Source organism: Oncorhynchus nerka, linkage group LG5, assembly GCF_034236695.1.
Source record: "Oncorhynchus nerka isolate Pitt River linkage group LG5, Oner_Uvic_2.0, whole genome shotgun sequence".
In the NCBI taxonomy this organism is placed as follows: domain Eukaryota; kingdom Metazoa; phylum Chordata; class Actinopteri; order Salmoniformes; family Salmonidae; genus Oncorhynchus; species Oncorhynchus nerka.
Window position 1 is genome coordinate 56,650,107 of NC_088400.1, and position 21,853 is coordinate 56,671,959.

The 21,853-nt window shown below is 44.2% G+C and overlaps 1 protein-coding gene across 2 annotated transcripts; it reads left to right on the forward strand.

Annotated features, from left to right (window-relative positions):
• The first annotated feature begins 42 nt into the window (after window positions 1-42).
• LOC115129688 (inhibin beta B chain-like) lies at window positions 43-16,709 on the forward strand. 2 transcript variants are annotated; one of them, XR_003863685.2, is made up of 2 exons: window positions 43-148; window positions 14,338-14,426. XR_003863685.2 is itself a non-coding variant. In XM_029660312.2 (2 exons), exons 1-2 carry the CDS (start codon window positions 7,167-7,169, stop codon window positions 15,111-15,113), a joined length of 1,191 nt encoding a protein of 396 aa, XP_029516172.1. In that variant the 5' UTR covers window positions 6,341-7,166; the 3' UTR covers window positions 15,114-16,709. The 2 variants fall into 2 exon arrangements, 1 of the variants encoding a protein (XP_029516172.1); XM_029660312.2 differs by lacking the exon at window positions 43-148 and adding an exon at window positions 6,341-7,581 and having other exon boundaries at window positions 14,338-16,709.
• Window positions 16,710-21,853: the final 5,144 nt, after the last annotated feature.

Consider the following 21,853-nt stretch of genomic DNA (forward strand, 5'->3'; position numbering starts at 1 on the left):
GTGAAAAAACGTTCTATGAACAGGATGTGATGTCATATGGAATTTTGCCATCAAAGACAGTACAATATGAACAAGATGGGCTAAGACGGCTTCTCTCCGATCACACTTGTAGGCGATGTCATGGCGACGTTGAATAACTGATGTCGAGGTAAAAACGAAATCATGGTGTCAGTGATTTTCACGTCGGAAAGTCGGAGCTCTAGAAAGAGGCCCGAGTTCCCGAGTTGGAAATCCGAGTAGAATTGACTGTTCGAATGGCATGCGCCATTTTTGAAGACTGCATGTAAAAAAATATTAATATTTAGAAACTTGGCGCACACCATACATATGCATTTTTCCCTTTATAAAATCAAACCGCTCACGAAACTGTGCGCAAGTGAATGAACTAGCATGAAAACTCTGCCTGAAAAACGCCCATCATTCAACTTTTATTGTGACAATTATGCCTTTGTTTGCTGCATGCTTTTGATGTATAGAGTAGAGGAGACGGGATGGTTGTAACACTTTTCACCTTTTCGTCAGTTTCTCAGAGATTGTTTATGGAGGTATATTTGAAACTTGACACAAACATCCTACAGCTGTCCTTTACAAATTGGTGTGGTTATTACATATGTCAATCAAATTGCAAATGCACGGTGTTGTCTTAAATACAAATCGTGAAGTGTTACAATTTACCCAATGGTCTAGGTTAGTAACAGTGCTTGGGGTGAATTGTAACAGAATGAAAAGTGCATAAATCATGACATGCGACTAATATTTAAACACCTTTATTGAGAACACGAGAGCAACATTGCCATGTTTAACATTCTGTATGGCAGAGATAATAATACACTTAAATAATCAAATGTATTATTTTACCCTCTAAATGGTATTTCTCAACCATACAACAACTAGGCTCTAAACTAAACACCTACACCTGAATGTTTGTGGTGTGTGTCTGTGAGACTTTTTTTAACCAGTGCCTGCTTGATGGGTGTATCTGTCAAAATCACAGTTTTTCTCCTCTTCCTACCCCTTGTTGTAATTTTCCGGGGCCCTGCTTTTGGGAAGGGGCGTACATCAACTGGATTGATATTAGAAGGGTAACAAGGTGTTTCTCAGCCACAGCCTGATACATGTGGGGAGTTGTCCTGTGAGTTGACTGGAGAGGTTGCCTGCAAGGCAGCTGGAAAGGGGGCATGGATGGAAGTTGGAGAGATGGCCTGGAATGAAGCTGTAGAAGAGACCTGGGAGGCAGCTGGAGAGATGGCCTGGAAGACAGTTGGAGAGGTGGCCTGGAAGGCAGTTGGAGAGGTGGCCTGGAAGGCAGTTGGAGAGGTGGCCTGGAAGGCAGTTGGAGAGGTGGCCTGGAAGGCAGTTGGAGAGGTGGCCTGGAAGGCAGTTGGAGAGGTGGCCTGGAAGGCAGTTGGAGAGGTGGCCTGGAAGGCAGTTGGAGAGGTGGCCTGGAAGGCAGTTGGAGAGGTAGCCTGGAAGGCAGTTGGAGAGGTGGCCTGGAAGGCAGTTGGAGAGGTGGCCTGGAAGGCAGTTGGAGAGGTAGCCTGGAAGGCAGTTGGAGAGGTGGCCTGGAAGGCAGCTGGAGAGGTGGCCTGGAAGGCAGCTGGAGAGGTGGCCTGGAAGGCAGCTGGAGAGGTGGCCTGGAAGGCAGCTGGAGAGGTGGCCTGGAAGGCAGCTGGAGAGGTGGCCTGGAAGGCAGCTGGAGAGGTGGCCTGGATAGTTGTGGGCAAATTGGCCTGAGGGGTGTCTGAAGAGATGACCTGGGAGGCAGCTGGCAAAACCAGTGTGTCAGCTGGAGCAGGACGATCAGTGACAAGTGAGGGTGAAAAGTCACATTCCTGAAATATATCAGGGTTGTATGGCCAAATGCCAGTGCATCTGAACCAAGCCAGTATATAGGTGAGTGTTGTGTCACCTGTTTTGACAAGGCCTGGAATGTCACATATGGTCAGTTGGAGAGCTGGCCTGGAAGACAGTTGTAGAGGTGGCCTGGAAAGCAGTTGGACAGATGAACTGGAAAGCAGTTGGAGAGGTGGCCTGGCAGTCAGCCGGAGAGGTGGCCTGGCAGTCAGCCGGAGAGGTGGCCTGGCAGTCAGCCGGAGAGGTGGCCTGGAAGTCAGCTGGAGAGGTGGCCTGGAAGTCAGCTGGAGAGGTGGCCTGGAAGGCAGGTGGAGAGCAGGCCTAGGAGGCATCTGGAGGGGTGGCCTGGGAGGCAGTTGGAGAGGGGCCTGGAAGGCAGTAGTAGAGGTGCCCTGGAAGGCAGCTGGAGAGGTGGGTGGGAAGGCAGTTAGAGAGGTGGGTGGGAAGGCAGTTGGAGAGGTGGCCGGGAAGGCAGCTGGAGAGGTGGCTTGGATAGCTGTGGGTACAGTGGGCACAGTAGCCTGAGAGGTCTCTGAAGAGGTGACCTGGGAGGCAGCTGGCAAGACCAACTTGTCAGCTGGAGCAGTTATATCAGTGACAAGTGAGGGTGCAAAGTCACATTCCTGAAATAGTCACATTCCTGAAATAGTCACATTCCTGAAATATATCAGGGTTGTATGGCCAAATGCCAGTGCATCTGAACCCAGCCAGTATATAGGTGAGTGTTGTGTCACCTGTTTTGACAAGGCCTGGAATGTCACATATGGTCAGTTGGAGAGCTGGCCTGGAAGACAGTTGGAGAGGTGGCCTGGAAAGCAGTTGGAGAGATGAACTGGAAAGCAGTTGGAGAGGTGGCCTGGAAAGCAGTTGGAGAGGTGGCCTGGAAAGCAGTTGGACAGATGAACTGGAAAGCAGTTGGAGAGGTGGCCTGGAAAGCAGTTGGACAGATGAATTGGAAGGCAGTTGTAGAGGTGGCCTGGAAAGCAGTTGGACAGATGAACTGGAAAGCAGTTGGAGAGTGGCCTGGCAGTCAGCCGGAGAGGTGGCCTGGAAGGCAGCTGGAGAGCAAATCAAATGTATTTGTATAGCCCTTCTTACATCAGCTGATATCTCAAAGTGCTGTACAGAAACCCAGCCTAAAACCCCAAACAGCAAGCAATGCAGGTGTAGAAGCACGGTGGCTAGGAAAAACTCCCTAGAAAGGCCAGAACCTAGGAAGAAACCTAGAGAGGAACCAGGCTATGAGGGGTGGCCAGTCCTCTTCTGGCTGTGCCGGGTGGAGATTATAACAGAACATGACCAAGATGTTAAAATGTTCATAAATGACCAGCATGGTCAAATAATAATAATCACAGTAGTTGCCAAGGGTGCAGCAAGTCAGCACCTCAGGAGTAAATGTCAGTTGGCTTTTCATAGCCGATCATTAAGAGTATCTCTACCGCTCCTGCTGTCTCTAGAGAGTTGAAAACAGCAGGTCTGAGACAGGTAGCACGTCCGGTGAACAGGTCAGGGTTACATAGCCGCAGGCAGAACAGTTGAAACTGGAGCAGCAGCACGGCCAGGAGGACTGGGGACAGCAAGGAGTCATCATGCCAGGTAGTCCTGAGGCATGGTCCTAGGGCTCAGGTCCTCCGAGAGAGAGAAAGAAAGAGATAATTAGAGAGAGCATAGTTAAATTCACACAGGACACCGGATAAGACAGGAGAAGTACTCCAGATATAACAAACTGACCGCTTCAAAATGAAGAAAAAAACAATTGCAAAATGTTGTGGACCTGTAAACAGATCGTTTGAATTCAAACATATTTTGCATTTACTTTTCCCCAAACCTAAATATGCTGCACTGCCCGCGAATTCTGAAACGTTGTCTAGCATGCTCGATAAAATGTAAAACCTACTAGGCCTACTTACAGTGGTATCCTACACTCTTCAAAGCAAAATATCAACTGTCTGTTCATCTGTTAAATTCTACCGTAGGCTATATTATAAACCACGCTCCCTTTTGGATGCATAAAGCAAAATACTTGAAATAATAGCCTACCTAATAGGCCCAATTAAATGAGAGATGCGCATTGTAATTTGTTGTAGGTTAAAACTTCTTCTGTAACATGAACCTATCATGGCCAGGAAAGGTGGTGTGGTATTTATACTGCATGAAAATATGTATTATGTTTATAAATGAAATGTTTACTTGAGGCATTTGAAATTACAGTAGGGTATTCAGATATACAGTAGCCTAGCCTAAAAACAAAACGTACATGGAAAAGGTGAACCGCCTGTTCTACCATTAAACTGCGCTCCGAATCGGATCGCATGGAGTAAAATTGGCTACTTGAAATCGAATTACTACTATAAAGTGGGTCCACGTTGTTGGCGAAGGGGGAACGTCCCTCTCACATTCTGAATTTGCATTTTTGTCCCCGGGTTTTATCATTGGAATGTAATACAAAACGAGGCAACCGTGTGCTTTAGGACCATGCGGACGCCTCAGAGCGGTCGGTAGGGTGTTTGGAGTGTTAATCAGACTGCCTGTGGGGTACTTCGTGACTATGAAACTGTCCGTCAGAAAATGTGAGGAATTTATTCTGCAATGATAATAGAAAATACCTATTTTAGAATGCAAAGTTGCAGAAAAATTTATATTCACTCTTCGAAATACTCGGCTGCTTGCGTGCAAAGGCAATACTTCATCCAACCACTAGAAACTGTGCGTACGCATGGTCTAACTTTGCGAAAGCTAAGAACATTCGCAGATCAAGTTCAGTTTCTTTTTTAATGGCGCACACACGTTTTGGGGGAGCCTATATATTTGGTATATAGGCCTACGCAACGTTTATAAATTAGGCCTCATGGGTAATTGCAATTAACTACAGGTAGAACCAGAATCCAAAAGTGTTTCTGCCCTCCAGGACCTTAATTGCACAGACATGCGTTTGACAAATACATCGGCTTATATATTATTATTGTTATTATTACAGATATTATTATCTATAGGCCTATGACAATTAGAAACGGATGACAACGTTTTAATTTATCACACATAATTACCTAATTAATTACCTAATTACACAGTCATTGTGTCATCTGATCATTTATCACTCCAGTGTTAATCTGCAATATTGTAATTATTCGCCTACCTCCTCATGCCTTTTGCACACATTGTATATAGACTCCCCTTTTTTTTCTCTACTGTGTTATTGACTTGTTAATTGTTTACTCCATGTGTAACTCTGTGTTGTCTGTTCACTCTGCTATGCTTTATCTTGGCCAGGTCGCAGTTGCAAATGAGAACCTGTTCTCAACTAGCCTACCTGGTTAAATAAAGGTGAAGAAAAAAAAATTGTGCATTGTTTTCCCTCAATATTATCCAGCAAATTTCATGATTTATGCTGTAAATTAATGTTTTATTGTTCAACTGTTAGATAGATATGCCTATATAGGCTATATGGCTCAGGCCTATCGGTTTATTGCCTTGCCTGGCTGCAGATTGTATAAAAAATTGTACGATTCATGCAATGTGTAGTTGCAATATTTAGTAGAAGGGTGGCAGCATTTAACAACTTTCAACTTGATCTTTTTGTTATAGTGTTGGGAGAGCGCACATAAAACAATTGCTGGGCATTCACAAATGACTGTGTTGCCAATGTTCGGTAAAACGTATTATGTGATATATGTATTAGACTTATATTTCACTCATATTTGAGTGACGGACAAAACAGAGCTCTGACTTGAATTGGTCAATGTGTTTGTATCACTTAACATAATAAAAGTGATGCCTTGGCAGGGTCACCTTTTTGGCGCTTTAATTTGTATTACCTTGGTGTTGTTTCCAATTCACCCAGTGTTGTTTGGGAGATGCTTATGGTCGCCATGCTGTCATGCGTAAGCCACAACAAGAAAGGGTTGTCAAAAATCTGTCGGTACCATTTATTATAATTTTTTTTCATTTGGAGCATCTATAGGGAACGCGTTTCATATTTGTTCGATGCATGAAAAGGCAACAACAACAAAAAAAATAGTACATTTGGATAGCATGTGTTGATGGTAATGTTTTATATTAAAACATGGTCTTGTCTAGGCTATTAGACATACAGGCTTCATAAGGAACATATCAAATGTGAATTAATGATATAATTGAAGTTTATTGATGTAATCCTGGTTCTTATTTCTAAAGTAGATAGTTTCCAATGTAAAGATAGCCTATGCTAATGATTCTATATATTGTGCGCAAATCAATGCATTATATATATTCTATGTATTGTGCACAAGTCATCAGGCAGTCTGGTAAACAATTGGTTACTTCAATTCGTACGTTGTTTTTTTTATCTCTCCTAATTCGTTTTGCATGGGCCATAAGCATTTTCTCTGGACAGGAGAGCTAAGGAGGATAGTTTACCTTAAGCCTACGCATAATCTCCTACCAAATACTAGGAGTCTGTTTAGTTGGTGGGACGTCCCACGTGGTTTCAACTCCTTGTATAAAAACGTTCAGTCTATGGAGGACTCCTAAATCGACATAAGCAAGAGAAAGGTTCGTCCGATCGTTAGACCTCTTTGTGCTCAAGTATATCAGGGCAATTTCATATCGGGAATTCAAATCCAATTAAGGTGCATTTTAATAAGGATACACAGGAACAAAAACTGAAGGAATAAGTCCAAAGCAAATGACAAACTGGATGCTACAATATGCGATAAGTTATTATTTGACCGACCCTTCAGCTTTTTCCATTTATGGAATATCCTTATTTGTGTTTATCAACCAATGGGTGGTTTTCTATTCGTTTAGTTTGTCCTCTTCTATTCGTTTCTAAATGATGATTATTGCGAATTGCAGTTCAATTAAACCATGGCATGATACGTCAGGCATTGAACTGAAACTCAATTGACGGCTAATGGTAGCCTACTGATTTTTAAATTGTGTTACCTTGAAAGGGTGAAGCAAAGGCATTGAGACAAGCAGAACGGACTTGACTCCCAATGTGCCCCTGAAGTGAAGTCAACTGAGTGACAGACATCGGGAATGAAAACAGACACGAAATAAGGGGAATATTTCAAGTTACGGTGAATGGAATAGTTAATTCCATCAAAATGCGTCTGAATTGAGTGAAATATTTATTATTGCTTGGACTCCTTACAAAGTATACGGACTAACGGGATTCTACAACATTATCTTTCTTTTCATTCGAAATCCTATTTTCTTAAAAACGCCAAGTGAATAGCCTACATTTGACAGAAATATTGTGCATACATTTTTATAGTAGAAAACTAATTATTGCACTACAAATATCACGACTTTTCTTCTTCATAAAGAAAATGATTAACTGTATAATCAAAGTGGCATTATTTGTGGCTTGCGTGCTGTCTGTCCGCTGCAAAGAAGCGGCGCCGGGATCCTTGAACCCTTTGCCGGGAATGGAGACGCAAACCGTAGCTCAGGAAACTTGCTCTTCGTGTGGCATCGGTCAGCCCGAAGAATCGGGACAGGTGGACATTGACTTTCTGGAGACTGTGAAAAGGCATATCTTGAGCAGGTTACAGATGAGGGTAAGACCCAACATCACCCATCCTATCCCGAAGGCGGCGATGGTGACTGCGCTTCGGAAACTACACGCGGGTAAAGTGCGCGAGGATGGGAGAGTAGAAATCCCGAATCTGGATGGACACGCGACCAGCAATGCCAATGACGTGCTGGAGGAAAGCTCGGAGATAATCAGTTTCGCAGAGACAGGTGTGTAATTATTGTATATTACAGGCAAGCTACCGTTTACTCTATTGTATTAGGGAAAAAATGAACAAATAACACCACTTTTACGCAAAGACCAAGCTGGGTATGGTGCGTAATGTTTGGACTAAACATTAGACCAAGGTGATGTAGCGCATCATTCCCGGTCCCGCTAAGAGCAGAACGGCTCTGTTATTTGAAAATAATACATTCACAAATTCCTCACAGTAGGCATAGTAGTACCCTACTTTCTAAATACTGTATATTTATATTTAAAGGGTAGGGAGCATGAAACCAGAAATCAACTGATGCGGGTTCCATGCATACAGGAAAAGTCAGTCAAATAGCTTGAAATATAAAACTAAACAAACCCAAATGTTGTTTCTGTTTATCATTTATAGATGTTTTAAATGATTATTTTTTCCCAATCTATTCTGCAAACACTTTGGGTTATTTGGTAACCCAGCGCTGGTTAATTAGTGGACAGAACACATGTTTGGTTATTTTGACCCAGCCAGTTGGGTTGGGTGAATAACTACCCAAACATGGGTTAATTTAACCATCAGTTGGGTATTTTTTACTCGCATGCTGGGTGGACCAAGCAGCTTGGCCTTTTTGAATGTAATCCTTAGGTCATTTTCAGGAGGCGTGTCTTATTAGGGGCGTGGCTTTCAGCTACATCTTATTGGCCACCCTTGAATTTAGATTATTAGGATCCCCATTAGCTATTGTCATGGCTAGAAGGATCCAGTTTTGTCAAATTAACAGTTGACATTTTTTGGAAACCATGTGTTTGTTATATTTGATACCATCACACCTATGACACTCCAGCCATTACCATGAGCCCATCCTCCCTGATTATTGTGCCACCAACTTCTTGTGGTCCACATAGAAACCTACAAATACATGACAAAGTATAGAACAGTAATAGACCAGAACAACACAAAATATTACATTAAATAAAAAGTAAAAATAGTTGTGTGTATATATAGGAAAGCACACCAAGATTCAACAAAAATACTATTCACATATACATATCAATATTCTTATGTACAGTAGAGTTAAATGAGATCTTTAGAAATAGGAGAAGCGTTGTGATAAAATCTGTTTTTTAAATCTGTTTAAAGTTAGACTTGCTTTTTGCCTGTGTAACCTCTGATGGAAGAGCATTCCATGATGACATGGCTCTATACATACTGTAACTGACCGATGCATTCAATCTGTTTTTGGTTTGGGTAATGTAAGAGACCAATAGTTGCGTGTCTGGTGCGGTACAGTTGAAGTCTGAAGTTTACATACACCTTAGCCAAATACATTTAAACTCCGTTTTTCACAATTCCTGATATTTAATCCAAGTAAAAATTCCCTATCTTAAGGTCAGTTAGGATCACCACATTATTTTAAGAATGTGAAATGTCAGAATAATAGGAGAGAGGATGATTTATTTCAGCTTTTATTTCTTTCATCACATTCCCAGTGGGTCAGAAGTTTACATGCACTCAATTAGTATTTGGTAGCATTGCCTTTAAATTGTTTAACTTGGGTCAAACGTTTCGGGTAGCCTTCTACAAGCTTCCCACAATAAGTTGGGTGAATTTTGGCCCATTCCTCCTGACACAGCTGGTGTAACTGAGTCAGGTTTGTAGGCCTCCTTGCTCGCACACGCTTTTTCAGTTTTGCCCACACATTTTCTATGGGATTGAGGTCAGGGCTTTGTGATTGCCCCTCCAATATGCTTGGGGTCATTGTCCATTTGGAAGACGCATTTGCGACCATGCTTTAACTTCCTGACTGATGTCTTGAGATGTTGCTTCAATATATCCACATAATTTTCCATTCTCATGATGCCATTTATTTTGGGAAGTGCACCAGTCCCTCCTGCAGCAAAGCACCCCCACAACATGATGCTGTCACCCCCGTGTTTCACGGTTGGGATGGTGTTCTTCGGCTTGCAACCCTCCCCCCTTTTTCTCCAAACATAATGATGGTCATTATGGCCAAACAGTTATATTTCTGTTTCATCAGACCAGTGGAAATTTCTCCAAAAAGTACGAGCTTTGTCCACATATGCAGTTGCAAACTGTAGTCTGGCTTTTTAATGACGTTTTTGGAGCAGTGGCTTCTTCCTTGCTGAACGGCCTTTCAGGTTATGTCGATATAGGACTAATTTTACTGTGGATATAGATACTTTTGTACCGGTTTCCTCCAGCATCTTCACAAGGTCTGTTGCTGTTGTTCTGGGATTGATTTGCACTTTTCGCACCAAAGTATGTTCATCTCGAGGAGACAGAACGCATCTCCTTCCTGAGCGGTATGATGGCTGAGTGGTTCCATGGCATTTGTACTTGCTTACTATTGATTGAACAGATAAATGTGGTACCTTCAGGCGTTTGGAAATTGCTCCCAAGGATGAACCAGACTTGTGGAGGTCTATAATTTTTTTCTGAGGTCATGGCTGATTTCTTTAGATTTTCCAATGATGTCAAGCAAAGAGGCACTGAGTTTGAAGGTAGGCCTTGAAATACATCCACAGGTACACCTCCAATTGACTCAAATGATGTCAATTAGCCTATCAAAAGCTTCTAAAGCCATGACATCATTTTCTGGAATTTTCCAAGCTGTTTAAAGGCACAGTCAACTTAGTGTATGTAAACTTCAGACTTACTGGAATTGTGAAACGGTGAATTATAAGTGAAATAATCTGTCTGTAAACAATTGTTGGAAAAAATACTTGTGTCATACATAAAGTAGATGTCCTAACCGACTTGCCAAAACTATAGTTTGTTAACAATACATTTGTGGAGTGGTTGAAACACTTAGGTTGGAGTCATTAAAACTTGTTTATGTAAACTTCAGACATCAACTGTAGTCACAGTAAGATGCTTCATCTTGAGAGGACAACTGTTAGTATCAGAGACCTTATCTAACATCATAAATGACATTCCTGTTCATCATACTGCAAATATATATATATAGATTTTTATATATTTTTTTAATATTTTTTTATTATTACATATTATAATAAGGTATACCACCTTATTGTGTCCCAACAATGGGATTTACAGTGGCTTTTAGGGAACTCATACACTTCTATAAGCATCATTAAAGCTACAAAGAAGTCCATGTTTAACCATAGCATGTGATAGCTATTCAACAGAACAGATGAACAGGAATGACATTTGCTCAGGTGGCTAAAAATAACTATCTGAATGCCACGCCCCCTACTAAACTATGCCTCCAGTCTTCTGATCCTCTGGGTCAGATCTCAATAACCCAGCGTCAATAACCCAGCATCAATAACCCAGCAGTTTTAAAAGAAAACAACCCAACTAAGTGACCCAACACCTGCAACCCAGCAGTTAGGTCAACCAAACAACCAAGCATTTGTTAGTGTGAGCACAGAAAAAGTGTGTCCTCGGGCTGAGGTTCACACCCCTAGAGACTCATAAAAAAAAATCACTATAACAGCCTCATAGCACTCATCTTCAAAACAACAGAATAGATTAAGGGTAGGTATAATATCGCATTCACATTCAAAGGAATGATGTGGACAATCCCAAAAAGATTTGAAGCCCCATAATATTTTCACATTATTCACAAAATCTCTGTAACTTTGTACTGTACATTTGTGTAGATTCAGTTGGGTTGCCTTCCTTTTGTGCCTCTTTGCCCTCCTTGCCAGTTGGCAGTATTACCCAGGGTGGTAGCTGCTACCAGCTGGTCGTGGCACTGAGAAGAGCTCACAGAACAATTTGCTTAGAGATGATTAAAGGGGGACTGGAAATGATCAATGATGCCACCTGCTTGGGCCCACGTGTATTCAAATCAAACCTCTTATTGCCTCTTATTTTTATAGCAGTTTAAGTCACCCCAGATTTTCTCTAACCGGCTGCGCATCTCTCCAACACAATTAGTGTCAGTGATTTGGTTAGCTGATCAGAGACATGTTCAAAACCAACCCTGTTTGGTACTTCTCAAATACACTTAGCACAATTTCTTCTATCTAGTACCTAAACGGGTTATTCGGGCTGTCCCCATAGGAGAACCATTTTTGGTTCCAGGTAGAACCCCTTTGGGTTCCAGGTAGAACTCTTTTCACAGAGGGTTCTATATGGAACCCAAAAGGGTTATTTTACCTGGAACCAAAAAATGGTTCTCCTATGGGGACAGCTGAATAATTCTTTTGGAAGCCTTTTCTCTAAGATTGTACAGTCAATCTAAGACACCTGATAAAAATCTTAATGTTCACCCATGCTGAGCGTTTCATCTGAATGCCGCCCACATAATATGATTCTACTGTGATCTTCTGTTGAGAGTCCTGGTACCAGCTATAAGCTGACCTGAAAGAAGGGCTGCTGTAGAATGGCTGTACATCTACACAAGGTCAGTGCTTTGTGCCAGAACCATGCATGCTGAATGTAGAGTGAACTGGAATGGTGAACTCACTGCCACTGACTGTTCCGTATTAGAATTCATGGTGTGAGGAACCATCTCCCTTATATAGTCCTAGAGTGGGACTTGGTTCCTGCCTGCACAGTACTCATTGACTTCATCATGCTTGTATGTTAGACCTTGTATTTGCCGTTGTTGTGTACGGTTACTACAGCAGTCGCCTGACAAAGATGCAACAATGTCAGCTATAGTGATAGCATCTGAAGACGCTTTCTCTGCAACTCTGTTTCTGTCCCTGAGAAGGATAAAGAAAGAATGCTGTATACTGCATTGGCGCTCTCATAAGTTCACCTGACAAATCACTTTCTGATTGGATGTGTCTTTTTGGGGAGTATTCCGTTCTTGAGTATCCTGTTCCATCTGAGACAATTTCCCTCTTTACTCACCGAGTGAAAAATGGACCCCTTAGGTTTGTTTCACAAAGCCCCCCTCTTCCCGCCTCCCCTGTTGAAAGAAGAAATAACTGATACAGTAATATATCAAAGTCATCCATTGGTAAACAGAAGATAAATAGAACCTCCATTTCAAATCAGGAGACACTTGGACTTAGCGTTTTGCTTATTGTTGGTCACGTCTTGACAGCTGTGCTGCCACCCATGGCCTAGTGCTAGTACAGTCAGAGTGTGGTCTATAGCTGTCTGTTGACTAAGTCTTTAAGTTGAGTAATAACAAGGAGATTACCTGTCTTGTGTTGTGTGAGGCAGTGCAGATGGAGACTGGCTGAACAGGCCAGAGCAGCCTCCATTATAGCTGATGCCTGATGATGGGGCCCAGGCCCGCCCAGGTCAGGTCCCCTCGCTTTGGGCGGCAAGCAAACAGGCAGGCAGCACAGCTCACTGTTCAGGCTGGAGAGGTGACCCTTGACATGTGTGCGTTTTCCAACTTTCCTTCACCTGACAGCATGTTGCTCAGTCAGTCACAGAGTATCTATGTAGAGTGTTGCTGATGGTCTCTCAGGTTAGAGGTTTTCACTCTCACTGGAGGCCTGGGGAGAAGCCATCTATTTCAGTTACTGCCTTTAGCTACTGAAGATGTCACTGTCTCTTGGGTTTCTTTAGGTAGTTCAAGGTTCAGATCTTCTCTTGATCAGCTGCACGGTGGTGCAGGGAGCCTGACCAGGCAAAGTCAGTGAGTGTGGACGAGTAGGAGTTGTTTTGGTCATGTCATGTGACAAGTGCAAGTTAGATTTGAATTTGACTTTGGACCCTGACCCTACCCGAACCCGAACCTGAACCTACCCACACATGAAAACAATATGGCACAAACCTAAAACGACTAAACATTGGCACACACTGTGCAGCCAGAAAAAGGTTTCTGTGGTGATAGTTGGGTTGTTGGGAAGGCCAGCTAGTTTCATGTAAATTCCTTTTTTCCTTCATCATTAATCCACAGTGAAGCTGTGCTCCTCTTCACTCAATGTGCCTGGCTTTACCATGCCTTTGCCTCCTTTACATCACATTACTGTGCATTGTGTAAGCAGTTAGGCTCAGTAAGCTCTCGTTTTTTCTGCAGTATTCACAGCAAAGCCTTTGAGCCTTTGTACTTGGCTCTGATAAACCCTCTTCTCCATACCCAGCCTGACTCGGGGCCAGGGGCAACTTCAAGTGGGCCTGATCCCAGATCTGTACTGTCATGTCACAGTCAAGGCTCCCTATAAGCAAGGGCCAGCTGGAACTGATTCCAGACCTGCTGATGCTGCACTGTCGTTGCAGACCTCATGTAGGCCTATGTGACAAGACCAGGGCCTGTATTCATAAAGCGTCTCAGAGTAGGAGTGCTGATCTAGGAACAGGTCCCCCCTCTTTTTCATGATGATCTATAATACAAAATTGATCCTGGATCATCACCCTGAGACGCTTTCTGAGTACGGGCCCTGGACCAAGAAGAGGCTGAGTGTCTCTGTTAGAGCCGTCTCCCAGTGTACACCCATCCACCAAATCCCTTTAGTACCAGTCCAAACTCTGTTTACATCCCAGGCCAGATAAAGATGACATTAAGACAGGCTATAACCAGGGAGGCCATAGTAACCGCCTATCTCAATTTAATCCCAAACTCTTGAACTGTTCCCAATGTGCCCAGTTCTTGTCCAGCTATTCATCCAACAATCCAAGCTTGGGACCACCCAGTGTGATAGTATCTTCTTGACGCTTTGTCCAATAGCAGTAAGGTTTTTGAAAGATGTTTGTTTACACCATATAGCCAATGAATCTGTGTGTTTGTCTCTTGTTTTTTAGCATTGCCATAGTGACCTTTATAGGTTTAAACTGACTTTTAACAGACCTTTTCCTATTCTGTTCCTGTCTTTCCCAGATGAGCAGGTATCATCCAAATCCAGCCTGTTCTTCCTGATCTCCAATGAGGGAAACCAGCACCTGTACGTGACCCAGGCCACCCTGTGGCTGTATTTAAGGCTGCTTCCTAACACTCTGGACAAGGGCCAGCGGAGGAAGGTCACAGTCAAGGTGTACTACCAGGAGCCTGGCCTGGGCAGCAAGTGGAGCCTGGTGGAAAAGCGTGTCGAGCTGAAGAGGAGCGGTTGGCACACCTTCCCCCTGACCAACGCTATCCAGATGGTGTTCGAGAAGGGCGGCCGGCGGCAGAACCTGGACGTGCGCTGTGAGGGCTGCGAGGACCTGGCGGTCTTCCCGATCCTCGTGAACCAGAACGACGAGTCCCACAGGCCGTTTCTAGTCGTACAGGCCCGGCAAGCGGACAACAAGCACCGCATCAGGAAGAGGGGGCTGGAGTGTGACGGGAGCAGTAGCCTGTGCTGCAGGCAGCAGTTCTACGTAGACTTCCGCCTCATCGGCTGGAACGACTGGATCATCGCGCCGTCGGGGTACTTTGGGAACTACTGCGAGGGCAACTGTCCACCGTACATGGCGGGAGTGCCAGGGTCGGCGTCGTCCTTCCACACTGCAGTGGTCAATCAGTATCGGATGAGAGGCATGAGCCCCGGCTCCATGAACTCCTGTTGCATCCCCACCAAGCTCAGCACCATGTCAATGCTCTACTTCGACGATGAATACAACATCGTCAAGAGAGACGTGCCCAATATGATCGTGGAGGAGTGTGGATGCGCTTGAGTTGAGACCGCACGTGCTTCAAGTGGACTTTTATGAACATTTGTAAACAAGAAAAGGATATTCCAAAATGAATTATAGAAATCAAAGTGATATTTATGGACAATTATAAGGCATACACACATGCACACACAGCTTCATTCGTTCACACATATCCTACACACTCATTCTCACATATGCCTGAACAAACACTTGTATATATATTTATGTTTGTTAATAATATTCTCTGGTCGAAGCCTTTTTTCTTTTGCCAACATATGAACATGTGATTCAATCCCATGTTTTTGTGAACATGTGTTTGCAAATTCATGTCGGTGTCCTTATCAGAGGGATTGGAACTAAATGGTACTTATCGCATTATATCTGTTCCAAGATTGCCATTTCTATTCTGGAAATGGAGAGTTCTATTTCGATACTCTGACGAAGGTGGAAAAGAGCCTGAGATTATGAAGGAGGTGCGCTTGCTGATAGACAATTCCAAACCACGCCTCTCTCAAGAAAGTATGAGTGCAAAATGTATAGTGAAAGCCCTGACAACTCACCTCTTGTACAACTTCAGCACTTCTACCAAGAAATACATCTTGTCGATGTGTCACAAGATTCCATTTTTCTGTAAAAAAAAACGTTTACATTTCACGGGCCAGCATCCGGAAATCAAAATGGCTTCCATGTCAGAAGAGTGAGCGGAACTGTCATCAAAACCTGGGAGTTTAAGCTGTGATGTGAAACAGTGACACTAGGGAAGAAACACTGACCTTCCCGTTACTTCCTTCCGAATCCTTTCTTCTTTTTCGTTCACACTTTGAACGGGAAGAGTCGACATTTCATCAACAGCCGAAGCACAACCTCTCATTTCAGTCAGCCAATCAAAAGCAAAGAGTTGCCATGTTGTTTGGTTTAAAGTCCTGGCGCAGCATAGCACTTCCTAATGCACATTAAATAGCACTTGCAGATTGAAATGCCTTTAAAGAGTACAATGTGGTACACCGACCCTTGCTCACAATCCTTTTAAATATAAGTGCCCCACGAGGTATGCAATGTATCGTATTGACCCACAGACACCAGACAAACTGAACTTTTAGTTACAGTTATTAACTATTACCAGTACTTGAAATGTAATCTTTCGCTTCCTCTTCAAAGTGAATAATAGTTACAATATTTGCACTGAAAAGTTGCGTGATTAGTTCAAAAAGAAAGAAACTGCCATTGGAAAAAAAATATTTTTATAGAAAGTAAATTGAGTTCTGTTCAAATGTATTATACCTAATCATGGAACCAAAGAGGCCAATATTTTTTTTTTTGCTATTATAAGAGGCTATGGTATTATTTTGCAAAATACTTTGTGACCAGATAAGAGGCCTAAACACTGCATCAGGGTACAATATTATGGATTCCATTTTCAGTAATTTTTTTCTATTTTGTATAGACAACTATTTTTTCATCGACTTAAATACTCTTAGGTTTTCTAGTTCAGTTCTTGTTCCAGAATCATTTAGAAAAAACACGTCATCTCTGTACAGCTGATGTAAGATATAAATATGATTTAAAAATATTTTGTTCTTTGTAATTGTTGAAAAATAAATGTCTTATTCTGAATTAGGTTGGAACTCCCTTGAGTCTTTCTGAGGGATATTTCCATTTAACTAGGCAAGTCATTTAAGAACAAATTCTTATTTTCAATGACGGCATAGGCCTTGTTCAGGGGCAGAACGACAGATTTTTACCATGTCAGCTCGGGATTTGATCTTGCAACCTTTTGGTTATTAGTCCAACGCTCTAACCACTAGACTACTTTCCGCCCTAACATGTAAAATATGGCTAATCTAGCTGTTAAACATGTGACCACTCAAACTTGAACACACACACACACACACACACACACAATAATTAGTGCAGAGTGAATCTGGGCAGGGCTCCAGGACTCAAGTGGTTGGCCCTAGGTCACACTCTCAGTGATTGGTAAACAGAAGCAATCAACAACATTAGCTGATAGCGTCCGATCTGGTTACTTATAGGCTCCCGTTTGTTTTGCAGTAGTGTTTTTAAAGAACGCAACTCAGTGTCAACCTGAGGATGAACAAAATACCTCGCACGTCAGAATCAGTGAGAGAGACAGACAGGGCAGGACTGCACACGCACAAGCACTTGTGCGCGCATGCACACACACGTGCGCACACGCACACACACATCAATGCCAGGAGACCACACATGACAGCCTGGGCCTCTTGAAAACACGATGCTGTGTCTCACATCCATCAGTAAGATAATCACTTTAAATGTATCTATCACTGTCTGCCAAGGGAATTAAGTGTCTTTGTCAGCTGGGTGAATTAACATGTTTCAGATAAAAACAGACTGTCTCTCAATCTGGCAGTGAAGGGATGAGTCAGTGTTATAATCTGATGTTGTGAGGGAGAAGGAAAGAGAGAGAGAGAGAGAGAGAGAGAGAGAGAGAGAGGGAAGGAAGGAAGGAAGGAAGGAAGGAAGGAAGGAAGGAAGGAAGGAAGGAAGGAAGGAAGGAAGGAAGGAAGGAGGGACAGAGATAGAGAGAGAATGAAGGAAGGAGGGAGGGACAGAGATAGAGAGAATGAAGGAGAGCAAGAGTGAGAAATAACAGAAAGAGAGATGTTTCCTAAATTACAGAGAGACGGAGACAGAGAGACAGAGAGAGAGATGGAGAGCGAAACAGAGAGAGATGGGGAGAGAGACAGAGAGACAGAGAGAGAGATGGAGAGCGAAACAGAGAGAGATGGGGAGAGAGACAGAGAGGCAAAGAGGGGAGGACAGACAGAGAGAGATGGGGAGAGAGACAGAGAGACAGAGAGAGAGAGATGGAGAGCGAAACAGAGAGAGATGGGGAGAGAGACAGAGAGACAAAGAGGGGAGGACAGACAGAGAGAGATGGGGAGAGAGACAGAGAGACAGAGAGAGAGATGGAGAGCGAAACAGAGAGAGATGGGGAGAGAGACAGAGAGACAAAGAGGGGAGGACAGACAGAGAGAGATGGGGAGAGAGACAGAGAGACAGAGAGAGAGATGGAGAGCGAAACAGAGAGAGATGGGGAGAGAGACAGAGAGACAAAGAGGGGAGGACAGACAGAGAGAGATGGGGAGAGAGACAGAGAGAGAGATGGAGAGCGAAACAGAGAGAGATGGGGAGAGAGACAGAGAGACAAAGAGGGGAGGACAGACAGAGAGAGATGGGGAGAGAGACAGAGAGAGAGATGGAGAGCGAAACAGAGAGAGATGGGGAGAGAGACAGAGAGACAAAGAGGGGAGGACAGACAGAGAGAGATGGGGAGAGAGACAGAGAGACAGAGAGAGAGATGGAGAGCGAAACAGAGAGAGATGGGGAGAGAGACAGAGAGACAAAGAGGGGAGGACAGACAGAGAGAGATGGGGAGAGAGACAGAGAGAGAGATGGAGAGCGAAACAGAGAGAGATGGGGAGAGAGACAGAGAGGCAAAGAGGGGAGGACAGACAGAGAGAGACAAAGAGAGACAGGCAGAGAGAATAGGCAGGCTGAGCTAAGCAGGCAGGGAATAGGCCAGCTCTGTGTTTTGACGCTAACTGACAGCATGATCCGATTAGAATCACATGGCATGAACACAGCTAAAGCCAAGTGTATGTTGCTAAAGGTATATTGATTTATGGTATGGTGTTTCGCTAATCTCATTTTTAGATCATAAATTCATACGAGCATAAATCCCTATGTCAGCGTATGCACCAGCTCATACCAGTCAATAACACCTCTTAAGACAGTTATTGTTTAAGTCAGGTGTTCCATTTTCTAATAACTTTTGAAGATATTTTAGTTAGATGTAACCTATGCAGTTGATCTGTGGGCTATATACAAGACTTATCACTCTGTGAGTTGGTTATAGGTTCAATTGGGGTTGAACATGTAGCTGCAGGTTTTCATTTAGCTGAACCAGTCATAACCTACAGATCGTCGCCCATCAACCCTGGAAAGGCTGTCCTGAATAAAGGTGTGAACGTCTCCCTCACTGTTGGATCGAACTGTTCGGTTTATGGCTTTTTAACTGTCAAAATGACAAATTGGAAAACGTACCTACTAGAGAAAAATATGGGATTTTCAATCAGAAAAACCTTGCATGCCCCAAGACCCTTCTGCCCTTCAGTACTATAAACTACCCCAATATCCACAAATATGTCACACGTGGCCTCTTCTGTACAGTAGGAATGCTCTTCGGTTTCATGGAATTGACTCAGCTCCCCTCTCACGGGGATTTATAGCTAAAACAAGAGACAACAAAGAAACATCTGAAGAGCCATAACATGTTGTCATCGACCCCTAGTGACTTGATCCAACTCCAACCTCACCCCTCCTCCACCCACTTCTCATTCCTCCTAACTCTGAACTCGCCCTCCTCACTCCAACCTCCTCTCCCCCTTCCTAAATCCAACCTCCCCCTTCCTAAATCCAACCTCCCCCTCCTAACTCCAACGTCACCCCTCCTCACTCCAACCTAACCCCTCCTCACTCCAACCTAACCCCTCCTCACTCCAACCTAACCCCACCTCTCCCCTTCCTAACTCCAACCTCCCCATCCTAACTCCAACGTCACCCCTCCTCACTCCAACCTAACCCCGCCTCTCCCCCTTCCTAACTCCAACCTCCCCCATCCTAACTCCAACGTCACCCCTCCTAACTCCAACGTCACCCCTCCTCACTCCAACCTAACCCCTCCTCTCCCCCTTCCTAAATCCAACCTCCCCCTCCTAACTCCAACGTCACCCCTCCTCACTCCAACCTAACCCCTCCTCACTCCAACCTAACCCCTCCTCACTCCAACCTAACCCCACCTCTCCCCCTTCCTAACTCCAACCTCCCCCATCCTAACTCCAACGTCACCCCTCCTCACTCCAACCTAACCCCACCTCTCCCCCTTCCTAACTCCAACCTCCCCCATCCTAACTCCAACGTCACCCCAACGTCACCCCTCCTAACTCCAACGTCACCCCTCCTCACTCCAACCTAACCCCTCCTCACTCCAACCTAACCCCTCCTCACTCCAACCTAACCCCACCTCTCCCCCTTCCTAAATCCAACCTCCCCCTCCTAACTCCAACGTCACCCCTCCTCACTCCAACCTAACCCCTCCTCTAACCCTCTTCCTAACTCCGTCACCCCCCTTCCTAAACCCCCAACGTCACCCCTCCTCACTCCAACCTAACCCCTCCTCTCCCTCTTCCTAACTCCAACCTCCCCCTCCTAACTCCAACGTCACCCCTCCTCTCCCCCTTCCTAACTCCAACCTAACTCCTCCTCTCCCCTTTCTAAATCCAACCTCCCCCTCCTAACTCCAACCTAACCCCTCCTCACTCCAACCTAACCCCTCCTCTCCCTCTTCCTAACTCCAACCTCCCCCTCCTAACTCCAACGTCACCCCTCCTCACTCCAACCTAACCCCTCCTCTCCCCCTTCCTAACTCCAACCTCCCCCCTCCTAACTCCAACATCACCCCTCCTCACTCCAACCTAACCCCTCCTCTCCCTCTTCCTAACTCCAACCTCCCCTCCTCACTCCAACCTAACCCCTCCTCTCCCCTTCCTAACTCCAACCTCCCCCTCCTCACTCCACCCTAACCCCTCCTCTCCCCTTCCTAACTCCAACCTCCCCTCCTCACTCCAACCTAAACCCCTCCTCTCCCCTTCCTAACTCCAACCTCCCCTCCTCACTCCAACCTAACCCCTCCTCTCCCCCTCCTAACTCTGAACTCGCCCTCCTCACTCCAACCTAACCCCTCCTCTCCCCCTTCCTAACTCCAACCTCCCCCCTCCTAACTCCAACGTCACCCCTCCTCACACCAACCTCAATGAGATGGCTGGGTGTGGCCTTGACAGGGTGACAGGACAAGTCGATGTTGTTCTCGACCAGACAGTCAAAGTTCGCAACAAGTTCTCAACAAAACTCTTGATTGATCTATACACAACAACAGGCACCTTCTTGTAAACGTCAGGGAGATGCGTGCGGTGTTGAAAATCCCTGAGTGTATGCATGAATGAACCTTATACGCTCTACGAGTGCACTTCAATGGAATGCGGTAACGTAACACATGTCTATAACTTCTGTTTCAAAGACAGAACACAGGAACAAGAGAGGATTCAATGCTGTTATTATGACAGAGATAACGCTCTCTTCGACAACTTTAAAGTGAACACAGGTACCCGTCGATTATGGACTGTGATTATGGACTCTAGCCTCCCTCCTTCCCTTGTAGTTAGTTCTCTTCTTCTTCTGTCTTTCTTCTTCTCGTTATGTAGGGACTTTTTTCTGTCCTGAAATATCTTTGAAATGGTGACTGAATTACGAGGCTTGGCCTGCGAGTCCCCTTCTTGGATAGGAATGTAAGAATGAAAAATACCATTCCATGTGAAATTAATTAAATTGAGATTTTTGGTCACTGGCCTACACACAATACCCCATAATTATGTTTTTGAAAATGTTTATAAATGAATTAAAAATGAAAGCTGAGCATCATGGTTGGAATGTCTTGAAATGTCTTGAGTCAATAAGTATTCAACCCCTTTGTTATGGCAAGCCTAAATAAGCTCAGGAGTAAACATTTGTGCAATAATAGAGTTGAACATGATTTTTTAATAACTACCTCGTCTCTGCACCCCACACATACAATTATCTGTAAGGTCCCATTGTCGAGCGGTGAATTTCAAACACAGAATCAACCACAAAGGCAAGGGATGTTTGCAATTTTCTGCAAA

What these genes read in the sequence shown, in the direction of transcription:
- LOC115129688 (XM_029660312.2), top strand. Translation starts at nt 7,167, where the DNA reads ATGATTAACTGTATAATCAAAGTGGCATTATTTGTGGCTTGCGTGCTG. An exon ending in AATCAGTTTCGCAGAGACAG is followed by an intron (nt 7,582 to 14,337) that starts GTGTGTAATTAT and finishes TGTCTTTCCCAG; the next exon opens with ATGAGCAGGTATCATCCAAA.